Source organism: Mytilus galloprovincialis, chromosome 11, assembly GCF_965363235.1.
Source record: "Mytilus galloprovincialis chromosome 11, xbMytGall1.hap1.1, whole genome shotgun sequence".
In the NCBI taxonomy this organism is placed as follows: Eukaryota; Metazoa; Mollusca; class Bivalvia; order Mytilida; family Mytilidae; genus Mytilus; species Mytilus galloprovincialis.
Genome location: NC_134848.1, coordinates 1,649,959 through 1,665,460, shown reverse-complemented (window position 1 = coordinate 1,665,460; position 15,502 = coordinate 1,649,959). Strand labels below are relative to the sequence as shown.

The 15,502-nt window shown below is 32.5% G+C and overlaps 1 protein-coding gene across 1 annotated transcript in view; it reads left to right on the top strand.

The window, feature by feature from the left end:
• Positions 1–15,502, top strand: part of LOC143051531 (uncharacterized) — a 335,962-nt gene that overhangs the window by 227,953 nt on the left and 92,507 nt on the right. The window contains exons 3-5 of the mRNA XM_076224422.1: positions 10,902–11,083; positions 12,087–12,110; positions 13,304–13,390. Coding sequence (XP_076080537.1) covers positions 12,093–12,110; positions 13,304–13,390 — 105 coding nt within the window. The 5' untranslated portion in view covers positions 10,902–11,083; positions 12,087–12,092. The remainder of the gene's footprint in view (positions 1–10,901; positions 11,084–12,086; positions 12,111–13,303; positions 13,391–15,502) is intronic.

Below are 15,502 nucleotides of genomic sequence, written 5' to 3'. Positions count from 1 at the left end.
TTGGAATGATTCTAGAAATGTCACCTATTTTTTTTTATTTGTCATTTTTTTTAAGCATCTATTACCCCTATTGTTTCAATACAAATAAACAGTACTCTTAGAGTTACCATTTGATTTTCAAACAGGCCACATTCTTTAAAAAATTTTAACAGTTAAAGTGATTTATACTTCTAATTTATCAATGTAATATCCCTTAGTCACCTTAAATTTATCATGACCAAAATGTATTTACAAGTTCATTTCATCAACTACTCTTACCAACTGACAGTTTTCACACCTACATTGTAATGAACAAAAACTACAACACAAACAACCTTCAGGACTATTACTTGATTTTTTGTATCCAAATATTTTCAAGAGACATTCTCGATAACAGGCCTTATGCCTACAATAGCATAAAATGTCGTCTTGAATTCCTGGTAGGTTTTTTGCTAAGTCCATATTTGTATAGTATAAAGTTGCAGTTGACATTTGACCTCTCCTTCCAGCTCTACCAATTTCCTGAAGGTAATTTGTTAAACTTCTTGGTGGTTTGCAATGGATAACCTGGGTCACTGAGGGAGGGTCAAAACCCATACCAACTACTGTTGTTGTAAAAACAAGCCTAAAACGAGGTTGAACACTCTGGAGATCTGTGATAATACAATTCAAAACTTCAGTATCTTGATTTGAGTATAGGCAACCAAAAACAGCATTATTTACTGTAATTTTGCTTACTCCACCGAATGCATAATAAGCATAGCTCATAGCATGTGCAATGTATTCCATTGGCATAAACATTAAAGTTACAGGAAAATTATTTCTCTCAACAAGTAACTGGTCAATTTGACTCTTATAAATGTTTTCTATTTTTTCATAAGAGGTGCCTTTAACCTTTTCACATACCATGAGTTTTAAATTAGTTTTTTCAGGACTTACAGAAATGACTTTAAAATTGCTTATAAGCAACTGCTTGGATAAAGCATTTATATGTTTTCCTGTTAGTGTTCCACTTAAACATGCTATAGGGACATTGTTGAAAAAAGATTTCAGAACTACTAATTCTGAAAAACTTTTTCTGAATTCTCTTCCCCTGAAAAATAAAAACATGTTTTATATAATGGGTAAAGTGAATAATAAGACTAAAACTAAATAACTTATGTTTTTTTATGTTGTTTGTAATATAAGTATATTTAGAAAATACTGTGAACAGTCTAACTTTAAAATCAATCCTGTGTGTGTGTGTTACACAAATTATGTTACATTACCGGTATATATTTTATAATCAAAAGCATTTATACTGCTGATGACAGGTACTGTTTTGTACTGATGATTCCATTTAACTGAATGTGATGCTATATAAATTTTACTGAATGTAATGGTACTTAGATTGAATGTAATTCTATTTTAATGAATGTGATGATATTAAGATTTGTTGATACTTCTTTTTAACTTAATGTGATGCTATTTAGATTAAATTTAATACTACATTTGTATCTAAATGTCAAATGAATGTGATTGTATTTAGAATTAATTGAATACTATTTTTCTGAATGTGATTTGAATTGAATGCAATACTATTCTACTGAATGTGATTTAAATTGAATGCGATACTATTCTAATGAATGTGATGATATTTAGCATGTTTAGCTTGAATGTAATACTATTTTACTAAATGTGAAGATATTAAGCTTGAATGCAATACTATTCTACTGAATGTGATATTTTAATTGAATGCAATATTATTCTACTGAATGTGAAGATATTAAGCTTGAATGCAATACTATTCTACTGAATGTGATATTTTAATCGAATGCAATACTATTCTACTGAATGTGATTTAAATTGAATGTAATACTATTCTACTGAATGTGATGATATTAAGCTTGAATGCAATACTATTTAATGAATGTGATGGTATTGAGATTTATTGTTCAGCCCATGAATTTTATATGAATCTGACAAGTAATTGTTGGGTTGCTGTCAATAAATTTTAATTGAATGTGATGCTCTTAACTAACTTAAGTGTTATGCTTTTTTGATTCAATGTTATTCAGCGTTAATTGAGTATGATGTTATTTTGATAGTGCCATTCTATTTTGAATGAATATGCTATTTTGATTGTATGAATGTGATGCTACTTGAATCAATGTAATGTTAATTTGATTGAATGTAATGCTATTATATTGAATGTAATATATTCTGATTGAATGTAATGCTATTTTGATTGCAGGCAATGCTGTTATATTGATTTTAATGCTACATGTATTTTGATTGAATGCAATGTTGTTAAATTGAATGTAATACTTTTTTTTAATAACGATACTATTTTGATTGAATGGGCTGCTGTTTTATTAGAATATAATGCTTTTTAAATTGATTGTGATGCTATATAGATTGAGTGTTATTTTATTATAACTGAATGTGTTGTTTTTTTGTTGTTGAATGTGGTGCTTTATTGATTTAAAGTGATAATATTTAATTTAATGAGATACCATTTTGACTGAATATGCTGCTACATTGATGTTCATTAATGTGTTGATTTATTGCTTGACTGTGATGTTAAATGTAATAATAGGTATAATATAAAGAATTTTACAATCTGTTTTACATGTTTAAAACAGGGTATATTAACTTTATCTAAGAAACTATGTAAATAAATATTGCCTTCAATCATATGAAATGGAATGTGATATAGTGATTATATGAATTAGAAAGAAAAAAAATCTGTGATTGTAATTATTTGTATGTGGTGCATGTATGAATATATTGGTTTTCTATCTGTGACTCTATTTATTTTGATGTTTGTTCAAATATGAATTAATAGTATTTGTACATGTATAAAATAGTGAATAAACAATTATTGTGTACTCAACGTAAATTAATGATTTAATGTATTGTACCTATAGATACTGTAACAAGTTATATATCTGTTTAAAAAAAACCTTGTGCAAATACATATGATTAAAATAGGGTGGTTGGAAAACCTCTTGTTAACAACATTGGAAATTTCTATAACAAACCAAGTTAAGTTAACTTTCAAAACTTTGAAATTACAACAACTGAAACACTTAAGAAACCAAAGTACGTTCCAAAAACTAATAAAATTGTTTTCCTTGTTCAAAGAGAAGTTATGAAAGGCTCAAGTTAACAACTTTTTGTTATTATAAAAAAAAAAAAAAAATTGACATTTCAAATTGAGTTATTTCCCTTAGTCCATAATGTTACCTTAAAATTTCTTCTGTGTAAACATGCCAACCAGGCTATAAATCAGTAATAAATCGAAAAGAATAATGTATTCCACTTGAAATTGAATTAAATTAATTTTGTTAAATTATCAGAGTTCTGATAAAAGTGATTTTATGGCTACTGGTAATCTGTACTGCAATAGTGTGCATAAAACTACAAAATAACTAACAAATAACATTTTAACTTTCAATAACAATTTCAGAAATTATACAAAATACAAAAGCCTTTAAAAAAATCTAATGTTCAACAATGGAAACTTCTGAATTACCAGTCATCAATTTTGTGACATTCATCAATGACAATTGCGCCAACTTTTCCCTCCAATGCTCGTAACAATTTAACACCATTTTCTGCAACTAACAGTCCCTCAGGGTGTGTTAGAATGATACTGGCACTAAGTGATTCCTGTATGACTATATTATATACATAGATAAGTAATTTGTTCAGTTTGAGAAGTAAGGGCTTGACCTCAAAGGGATTCGATCCCATGCATCACGCAACCCTTCAATGTACATCAATGCCAATATCCATTTAAAAATGAAGATAAAGGCACCAATATGAGGAGAATCTTTTTCACTTTTGAGTATTTAATATTTCTTAAATAATACAGTAATAAATGTGAAAATTTTCTTAGTTTCTCAGACAGTTGATTTGTCATTAATCAAGTTAATGTTTCATTTCGGCAGAAAAAGATAAACCTCAATTATATTAAAGAGGTCTTTCCCATACTGAACTTATTACAGAAAATAAACTCAAATTATTAAAGTTATTTTAACATTTACATTCAGAATTGCTAATAATGAAAACATTATAAAATAATTCCTTCTTATTCAGAATCAGGTATTGTTTAGAAACAAATGCAAAAAAGTATATGTTGCCTTCTTGATGTTATTGTTTTATGCTACATTTTGTATATTGTTTGGTTGCTATATATTCATCATGTACATATTGATAATACCATGAATACATACCATTTTCACAGCTGTCTTTGTTGTTCTCAATGATCTGGCACTTCTGGCTAAGCTGAACAACCTTAACATTAATCTTGTTCAATTTTTTACATTGATCTTCCATAATGGCATTTAGAGGAGACACCACCAATACCTTATTCTGCACTCTTCCAAGGTCTTCAAATATTTCTTTAAAAAATATAAACATTCAGAGATATACAACTGCAAGTAATATTTTTTGTATGTAGAATCTGTTGGCCGTTTGCATGAACTAACCCCATTGGAAAAAATCTATAGAGCTTAATCATTATTATTATTATTATTATTATTATTCAGAAGCATACATTTTAGTAGCCCAGAGCCCCTATCAAATATGTGAGCTGTAGTCACAATAGTTGTCCATATTTTTGATTTATCATATTGATGATTCAAAATAAAATTTGCTTAGTTTCAAGATGTCCCCAAAATTGCTTGGTCTTGTGTAAGAGAGGTTGGCTGAATCGCTAAAATACCAAAGAGATATTAAAATTCCAACAATTCAAAAATGAACTGAAAATACGATGGCTAAAAACATGAAATGCAAAATTGACAAACAACAGTTACATGTATATCAAAAACACAAGATAGAACCTACACAGAACACCAGCCTAACAAAAACTGGTGGTGATCTAAGGTGCCCAGGAAAGGTAAGCAAATCCTGCTCCACGTATGGCATCCAATGTGGTTATACTTGGATACAAACAAAAATATGGAAACAATTATTCAGTATATCTATCAAATCGTGTTACAGGAAGCACTCTTACAGTTAGGTGTGTACATGTATTTTCCCATTTTGGCGCCTGTGGATTTTTGAAATAAGAGAGCAAGATGCAATAAAATTCTTGTTTGGATATATAGCTGAGGATTAATTTATATGAACATGAAGATTATGTAATGTATGTAATAGAGGCTGTTTCCTGTATGTCAGTCGGTATTTGCATATCCATACCAAACATTGGTCCAGCATATATTGTAACGTTCTTTTTCAATTTTTTGGGGGGAACAAACTTTGTGATTATACATGTACATGTATATTAAGAAAAATAATGAGGCGAAATAGACCCATTTTTTATTTGATCATGTCATAAGGTAGATTACTGTCAAGAGTTTCTGAAAAGGAAACGCTCAAAGGCATTGTAATTCTAGTTCAGTTCAAAATTGAAATTTTATGGGGGATATGTGACATTTTCACCCCCTTTTTGCAATATTCCATGGTAAATAAATGCAGAATGTTGCCATGAATACACATAGAGGAATTATTTTTCACCATTTTAACTTTTGAAAATCTTTGGAAGATACTCATTACATGTATATGCACATGTATAAGCTTTCGGGTCGATCCGGCCCCACATCGATCCGGGCCATATTTAAAGTCGATACGGCCCCTCAAAAAAAAGTTTATAAGGATAAGGAATGAAAATAAAGATATATATTAATTGTAATTCATAAATGTTTATGATTTATTATATACAACCCCGGCCAGGATTTGATTGAATTTAGTGATTACAAGTGGCATTACCTTAGTTCACAATCATCAGACAATTGTTGAATAAACAAACCAATTATAGACTAATGATTTCGTTTATATATACTGTTCAAATTTGTCACGAATTCCTCCATATAGTGAATATAGTTTATTCATATTTTATTATCGGGCCGGATCGACGTGGGCCGGATCGACTTTGGGCCGGATTGACTTGAGGACGGATCGGTTTGGGGCCGGAACGACCGGATACCCATGTATAACACAAACAGCTAAGGTTAATGTATTAGAAAGTCAGGAATAGAGAATGATAAAACATTTTGTGGTTCAATTTTAATTTTATTTTCTTACGGTGAATAGTGGAGTGCTACCATTATATAACTAAACCACAAATTAACAGGTTGGGAACAACCCTTCATATATATACTTCTTATATTTAGGGGTACATTTCAATTTTGTTGTAAAAACCCATTTTTGTTACAAAAGGGCACACATCTGTATTTTTGAAGATAAAATAGCCTTGCCCGTGTGACATCACAATTATTTGAACTCATCTACATTGAATGTTTCCACATTTAAGTTATGTTTTTCTTTTTAATATATTATAAATGATCACTTGCAGACTTGGTCCTTGTCTGAGCCGAGGGACAGTGACTGATTTCAGGCCTGAGCGATTCTTTTTGTTAGGTGGTGTTCCGAACCCGATTTAGGACTGGAGAAATATTTAAAAGAGCCGTCAAGATCGAATTATAATAAAAGTTATAGTGTACAAAAATATATATTTCCACGATGTTTCATAATTTGTTTGATTAGTTCAATATAAATAGTTGATGGAATTAATATACTCACTGGGCAACAAATGGAATATTATACTCTTTCCAAACCCAACAGGCAGATTGACTATAATATTATTTCCCTGGAGAATGTTTTCTATGGAGGAAATTTGTTCTTTTTTCAGTGTCAACTGTGGATACAGCTGACATTGTACGTTCCGTATCGTCTCTGTAACATCCATGTTGGATTTGACAAGGGTCAAATAAGTATACATACACCAAAATATATCTCCAGTTTAAAATATCATTTTCTAAAAATTACTGCTAGCTTATATTGTAGTCTTTAAAATCTGTATTCAATTATTAATATAGTATAAAATTCCATACAAATAAAAACAATTTGGACATATTTAATTTTTTTTCAAGAATGTTGAAAAAAACCTACGCTAGCGTTAGGAGTTGGTGGCAGTGGTTAAAGTCAACGTAGCGTAGTAAAGAGGACGTAACCGCTGTTTCGGAGTTCGGGGACACATGTGTCCAAACCGGCAGTGCCGGAGGGACACATATGTCCATGGATAAATTTATGCAAGCTTCTCATCAATGCTGTATCTCTTTCAATTAAAATACCGAAGATTAAACAGGGTTATGTTTTTCTTGAATGGGTTCCAAATGTAGTGGTCATTATGTCGTGACGTCATATATCGAATGACGTCGTTGTTTGGCATGTTACGTCACAGACGTTGAGCTGTCGTATTTTCCGGCATATGAAATGCAACCTTGAAAAACGGTCGGCAGCAAGAGGGTTAAGGTATGTCATGTATAGCTTCTGTCCAACTTCCATACAAAGGTTTGCTTAAGGTATTGATATTTAAAATAAACACCTTTTAACCGCACACTTATCATAAAGAGGGGGGGGGGGGGGTGTCAAGAGATACACCACCGACGAAATTTCGAATCGCATATGTCTTGCTTTTGCAACATATCATGCATATAGAAATGTCACAGGCTCGACAAAAATGCAAACCACATATCGAATCACAGAATATAATGAATTCATTTAAATAAAAGGAAAGTTGGTAGAATTCTCTGAAGATTCACAACTAGTAGATTCAGACTTGGAGAGATAATACACATTATCGCTAACCCCGGCCGACCCGGCCGCTTGAACTTTTGACGCATTCAACAATCACTTTTCCATTTTGGCATCAATGTTTTGTTTTGTGACATCAAAATTTTACGGGAACCTGTGTGATATCCAGTAATGGCGGATAAAATAGCGATAAGGTGTATTAACAAATCAATATAATATGATATCTTTTGTTCGAAAAGTAAAATTCGTCACTTTTATTCGCAATTGAAAAAAGATTTACAGGGCTATTTATAAGTAATTTCTATTTTATTTAGATAAAATATATTTTTTTTTTTTTATCAAAATTCAAGTGTACGCCCACGGGTACGCGCCTGTTTATGTGAATCAATGGCTCCATTTGACTTAATTTTTTTAATGTACATCGGCATGATTAAAACAACGAAATTTTGTCAAAATCATGTTTTAAAAGACAAATCGGTCCGGACCAGTTTTTAAGACAATTAAATAAAATTAATTTGTTTGGACGTTTTTGTACTAAAAATCTAAATACACCGTGAAAAATATTTACTATTTATTTTGTGATTAAACGGGAGACTGCTGTCTATCGTCCCTACCCCCCTTTTCCCCTTAGAATCAACCACTTAGAAGAACCTGAAAAGCGTTCTTAAATGGACCCAATCAGTGTTTCACATTGTTCCGAGTCTTTGAAATTGTTGAGAATCGACCTTAAATGAGCCCAATCAGTGTTTCAAACTGGTCAGATCGTTCAATTCTTTAAACCTGGTCCGAGTTTTCCTGGTCCGACTTGTTCCAATCCGTCACTCAGTGTCTCGTTTTGACAAAACTTCCTGTTCTCAAACTACAGACAATTATTTTTTATTTTTAACCAAGAAGATGTCATTTCAATGACTTTAAAGGGTAAGTTTTGAATATTTCTGTTATATCTGACTCACGTGAAGAAATGACATAGGCCCTACTCATTTTATCTCATTTTAAAAACATTTTGAACACAGTAACAGGTCAATGGAGACATTTCCGGGTTTCCATTTCTCTTCTTCTTTGGACGAAACTTTCTAAATAATGACTGAGAAGAAATTTTCAATTGAACATTTAAATGAGTATTTTTATTTTCTTCAAGGTTAAAGAATTTATGAAACCAAATTTGAAAGTTAAAAGACAGTAAAACTTGGTGCGCTGAATTTGAACTGTTGAAGATATTTTAGCCACCAGGCGGCGCTGATGTTTGTCACTTTTTTTGTGACAATTATTATACCCCCCCCCCCCCCCCCGCTTTAAAAAAGGGGGAGTATACTGTTTTACCTCTGTCTGTCTTTTCGTCAGTCCGTCAGTCAGTCCGTCCGTCCCATGAATATTTTTCGTCGCATTTTTCTCAGGAACTACAATTAATACAAGGATTTCTGAAATTTGGTTTCAGGGTTTATCTAAGTCAGCTATACCGTGTGATGCGTTTTCAGATTGATCACTTGACAACTTCCTGTTTACCAAACACTTGTATGATTTTTATACCCCCGCTTTAAAAAAGGGGGGGTATACTGTTTTACCTCTGTCTGTCCTTTCGTCAGTCCGTCAGTCAGTCCGTCCGTCCCATGAATATTTTTCGTCGCATTTTTCTCAGGAACTACAATTATACAAGGATTTCTGAAATTTGGTTTCAGGGTTTATCTAAGTCAGCTATACCGTGTGATGTGTTTTCAGATTGATCACTTGACAACTTCCTGTTTACCGAACACTTGTATGATTTTTATACCCCCGCTTTAAAAAAGGGGGGTATACTGTTTTACCTCTGTCTGTCCTTTCGTCAGTCAGTCCGTCCGTCCCATGAATATTTTTCGTCGTATTTTTCTCAGGAACTACAATACAAGGATTTCTGAAATTTGGTTTCAGGGTTTATCTAAGTCAGCTATACCGTGTGATGCATTTTCAGATTCATCACTCGACAACTTCCTGTTTACCGAACACTTGCATATTTTTACACTATTTAAATATTATCCACTTGCGGTGGGGGTATCATCAGTGAGCAGTAGCTCGCAGTTTCACTAGTTTTTTTTATAAAAAGCTTGTCGTGAACCTTTCATTTAGACTTTTATAAATGCATTTAGAATCAAAATTGTGCATACAATATAAACAGGTCAGGAATTACCATTAATTGGTGGATTATAACTCAATTCAGGTATAATCTACCATCATGATAGTGACCACTAATTAGTGATGACATGTAATTGATTCTGACACTTCGTGCTGCAATTTGTTAGTTTTTTTTTTTAGAGAAACCTAAAAACTAATGTAACCCTCCTTTTTCTACTGATAAATTCTGAGTTTTCATCTATTAAATCTTATTTTTGCTCTGTAGTCTCTTCCTGTCCATCTGGACTTACAAATTTTAAAGTTAGAACTGATGCAGACTTAAGGAAACCAATTGTGAATATATCTGTCGATTGGTTGATTATACCTCAATTGAGGTTTAATCCACATTTTTCAAAACACAGCAGAGGAAGTCAGAAGCAATTACATGTCACTAATGCAGCATTTACGATTAACTTTAGAGTCCACAAGCCCGAAGCTCAATTTAAAAAAAAATTTAGTTGGATTTTGTTGGCTTGTAGAGAAGAATTTTACAAGTCTGAAAGCAATTTTAATTACCAGCCAATGCCGTAGGACTTGTGGTTAAACGTGAAGACTGCTAATGAGTACTCATCAAAGCTTAAGATGGTATATGAAAAAAGATGCTCGAATATCTCTTTAAAAAATTTTTATGATAAAAACTGCATTATACCTCAACATGCATCAGTGACACTCGAATAAAAAAAAGTTTAAAAAGGCCAAATAAAGTACTCAGTTGAAGACCATTGAGGACCAAAAGTTCCTAAAAGTTTGCCAAATACTGCTAAGGTAATCTATTCCTGAGGTAGAAAAGCCTTAGTATTTCAAAAATTCAAAGTTTTGTAAATTTGGTGTATTATACTGTCTTCTGATTGGTTAAAAGTATTAGTTTTATTTTCAATGTTGTCAATTTTTATGGCGACACGCCCACTCTAACCTTGTGTATTCATACGCCAACATGTGTAGACGTTGTTATTGTTAATATAAATAGTATAAAAAGTTCTTTCCATATTTTTGATAGAAATTTATTGATAATGAATGGCAATAATTTATTTTGAATTTATTGAACCATAAAATTATTTTTTGACTTCACATTTTACATAATCGATTATCCGCTAAATAAATTCAAAATAAATAATAGGCATTCATTAATTATGACCATATCAATGATAATTTACATGTTTAACATTTTTATATAAATAAATCTTTATTTGCAGATTCTTATCAGGCTAATTGACTGGTGGCAGATGGGGTAAAAATGTATGTAATATAAAGTGGCATTAAGGCCATGAGGACAGACTGTACAATAAAATGCTGAAGTTGCAGTAAGAGTTTGACGAAGGCCCCCGTGTAATCCCTTATTGACAATTGCAGAACTGACCAACAGATTTCACATTGGGTATTTAACATGTTTCATCATTTAATCATATTGATAATTAAACAGAGGCTTTACTTAAACAAGTTTCTTTCAAAACAACGTAAAGGCAAAGTGTACACAATTAACTACTCCACAGAATTTTTTTATGCCCCGGCCGTAACGGAGGGGGCATTAAGTTTTACCCTTGTCTGTCTGTACGTACATACGTCCGTACGTCCCAAAGTTGGTTTCCGTTCTCTTACTTTAGTTTGCCTCAACTAAATGTATGAAACTTATACACAATGCTTATTACCACAAAACACAAATCAAGTTTGAATTTTGGTGGCGTCACTTTAACTGTTCTAGAGTTATGCCCCTTTACAAATGGACAAATTGCTTAATTTTCATTTCCGTTCTGTTACTTTAGTTTGCCTCAACCAAATGTTATGAAACTGATACACAATGCTTATTACCACAGAACACAGATCAAGTTTGAATTTTGGTGGTGTTGCTTTAACCATTATAGAGTTGTGCCCCTTTACCATGTTAACAAATGGAAAAAAATGCTGAATTTTTCGTTTCCGTTCTCTAACAAGTTAGCTTCAACCAAATGTTATGAAACTTATACACCATGCTTATTACCACAAAATACAGATCAGGTTTGAATTTTAGGGGTGTCAATATTACTGTTCTACAGTTATGCCCCTTTATAACGTTATATGATATGCAAGCGGGGGCATCATCTGTGTCCCATGGACACATTCCCCATTTATTTAATTATCACATACATGTATTTGGAGTCTGCTTGTAAAAATACACCAGAAAAATTTTGAATGTGTTTTTCACTGTAATGGTCAAATGTCATGAATGTAGAACCCCCTTTAACAAACTTTAACAAAACAGAACCGATCAAACTTTCATTAATTTTCATGATTATATTTTATGTTTTTTTGTTTTTTGTAGTTAATGCCCCTTAAAAATATTTCTCTTCAAATTACAACTCTTGTGTACAAACATGATAAAATGTTGTGTTTTTCTTTTACAGGATATAATGGCAAGTTGGGATCGGGTAAGATTTTCTTCTTTAAAGTCAATGGTCATGTGACCAGTATGTTGTCTATAAACTGTACATAAAGATACAGGAGTGTAGTATTCTCAGAGTCAGTCAGAGGGAGAATAGGAGAAATTAAATTGACTACAGTGAACAGAATTTCAAAATACAAAATCATTTTATTTTACAAAGTTTTCCTTTGATCTTATTAACTGATAATTTCCTTTCTCAGCACTGTAGAGTGATACCAAAAATTATTGCTAGAAACTAAGGGTGCACATGCCGTTGTCAATGAAATTGTGTTTTTCTTTTACAAGATATAATGGCAAGTTAGAATAAGGTAAGATTTTCTTCTTAAAAATCAATGGTCATGTGACTTATATTGTCTATAAACTGTACATAAAGATACAGGTGTGTAGTATTCTCAGAGTCAGTCAGTGTCATGTGACCTATGTCATGTGACCTATGTTGTCTATAAACTGTACATAAAGATACAGGTGTGTAGTATTCTCAGAGTCAGTCAGTGTCATGTGACCTATGTCATGTGACCTATGTTGTCTATAAACTGTACATAAAGATACAGGTGTGCAGTATTCTCAGGGGAGAACAAGAGAAATCAAAATGACTACAGTGAACATAATTTCAATATACAAAATTCCAGGAGACAAAAAAAAAAGGAACGTAAGATATTGTAGGACATTCACAACTCTTTTAAGTCAAAGAGAATCTGACAACGCCATGGAAAAAAATGAAAAACAATCAAAATTCAACAGTCTACATTAGTCATTTCAGGGCCTTTTATAGCTGACTATGCCATATGGGCTTTGATCATTGTTGAAGGCCGTACGGTGACCTATGGTTGTTATTTTCTGTGTCATTTGGTCTATTTTGTAGAATTGTCTCATTGGCAATCATACCACATCTTCTTTTTATATTAAAAACATTACATAGAAAACTAAAGACCGAGCAACACAAACCTCAACAAAAACTTAGGCTGATCTCAAAACTGATGCATAATACAATTGTCTACAGACTTTTCTAAAAAAAAACCTCTGAAATTATAGACAACAATTTCACTCCTTCTTGGTAATCACTGTATTTGGTATAAACTGTTGGAACTGTAAACATGTAGCTTGTTAAATTCAATTATTACATTTATAATACATTTATATGCTCTAGAAGAAAATGTAAAAGCTTTGTTTTGCTTACAGAAACTTCTTACAGCTGCAAAGGAGGGGAATATAAAAGAGGTAGAATTATGTGTAAAGAACAGAGCTAACTTGGAATGTAGAGGAACTGTAAGTAAAGTAAAATGTTTAACACATTTACAGATATTTATTATGTAGTACACATAATGTGGATCAGTTAAACACTGCCCTTGATAGTGTTCAGTGATTCAGTGTACATTCTATTTATTGCAATTACTCTTGTCTTCAAAATATTAAGAAACATAGTATTATGATATATTGTGATTTACTTTATTACACTGATGAATACCACTCCAGTTTGTATGTCAAAGGGTTGCTGTCTGATACTTCGTAACTGTATACAACTGAAATATTGTGATTTACTTTATTACACTGATGAATACCACTCCAGTTTGTATGATTAAGGGTTGCTGTCTGATACTTCATAACTGTATACAACTGAAATATTGTGATTTACTTTATTACACTGATGAATACCACTCCAGTGTGTATGTCAAAGGGTTGCTGTCTGATACTTCCTTACTGTATACAACTGAAATATTGTGATTTACTTTATTACACTGATGAATACCACTCCAGTTTGTATGTCAACGGGTTGCTGTCTGATACTTTCTTACTGTATACAACTGAAATATTGTGATTTACTTTATTACACTGATGAATACCACTCCAGTTTGTATGTCAACAGGTTGCTGTCTGATACTTTCTTACTGTATACAACTGAAATATTGTGATTTACTTTATTACACTGATAAATACCACTCCAGTTTGTATGTCAACGGGTTGCTGTCTGATACTTTCTTACTGTATACAACTGAAATAGTGTGATTTACTTTATTACAACATATATAGTATTCTACACAAAAAACATAACTTTGGCCATGACTTGAGACATGACACCTGATTATACAACTTTCATTGACCACTCCTGTTCTAAACATGTCATATGACACCTGATTCTAAAACATATATATTAACCACTCATGTACTGAACATGACATGTGACCCCTGATTTTACAACATACATTTACCACTCCTATACTGAACATGACATGTGACCCCTGATTATACAACATACATTTACCACCCCTGTACTGAACATGACATGTAATACTAGATCATACCACATACATTTACCTCTTCTGTACTGAACATGACATGTGACAACTGATCATACAACATTCATTTACTAGTACCACTCCAGTACTAAACATAACATGTGACACCTGATCATACAACATTCATTAACCACTCTTGTACTGAACAGCACATGTGACACCTGATCATACAACATTCATTTACCACTCCAGTACTATTAAAACATGACATGTGACACCTGATCATACAACATGCATTACCACTCTTGTACTGAACATGACATGTGACGCCTGATCAGACAACATTGATTTACCACTCCAGTACTAAACCTGACATGTGCCACCTGATCATACAACATTGATTTACCACTCTTGTACTGAACCTGACATGTGCCACCTGATCATACAACATTGATTTACCACTCTTGTACTGAACCTGACATGTGACACCTGATCATACCACATACATTTACCACTCTTGTACTGAACAGCACATGTGACACCTGATCATACAACATTCATTTACCACTCCAGTACTATTAAAACATGACATGTGACACCTGATCATACAACAAGCATTACCACTCTTGTACTGAACATGACATGTGACGCCTGATCAGACAACATTCATTTACCACTCTTGTACTGAACCTGACATGTGACACCTGATCATACAACATTGATTTACCACTCTTGTACTGAACCTGACATGTGACACCTGATCATACGACTTTCATTTACCACTCTTGTACTAAACCTGACATGTGACACCTGATCATACAACATTGATTTACCACTCTTGTACTGAACCTGACATGTGACACCTGATCATACGACTTTCATTCACCACTCTTGTACTGAACATGACATGTAACACCAGATCATACCACATACATTTACCTCTTCTGTACTGAACATGACATGTGACACCTGATTATACAACATTCATTAACCACTCCAGTACTAAACATGACATGTGACACCTGATCATACAACATGCTTTACCACTCTTGTACTGAACATGACATGTGACACCTGATCAGACAACATTGAGTTAACCACTCCAGTAATAAACATTACATGTGACACCTGATCATACAACATT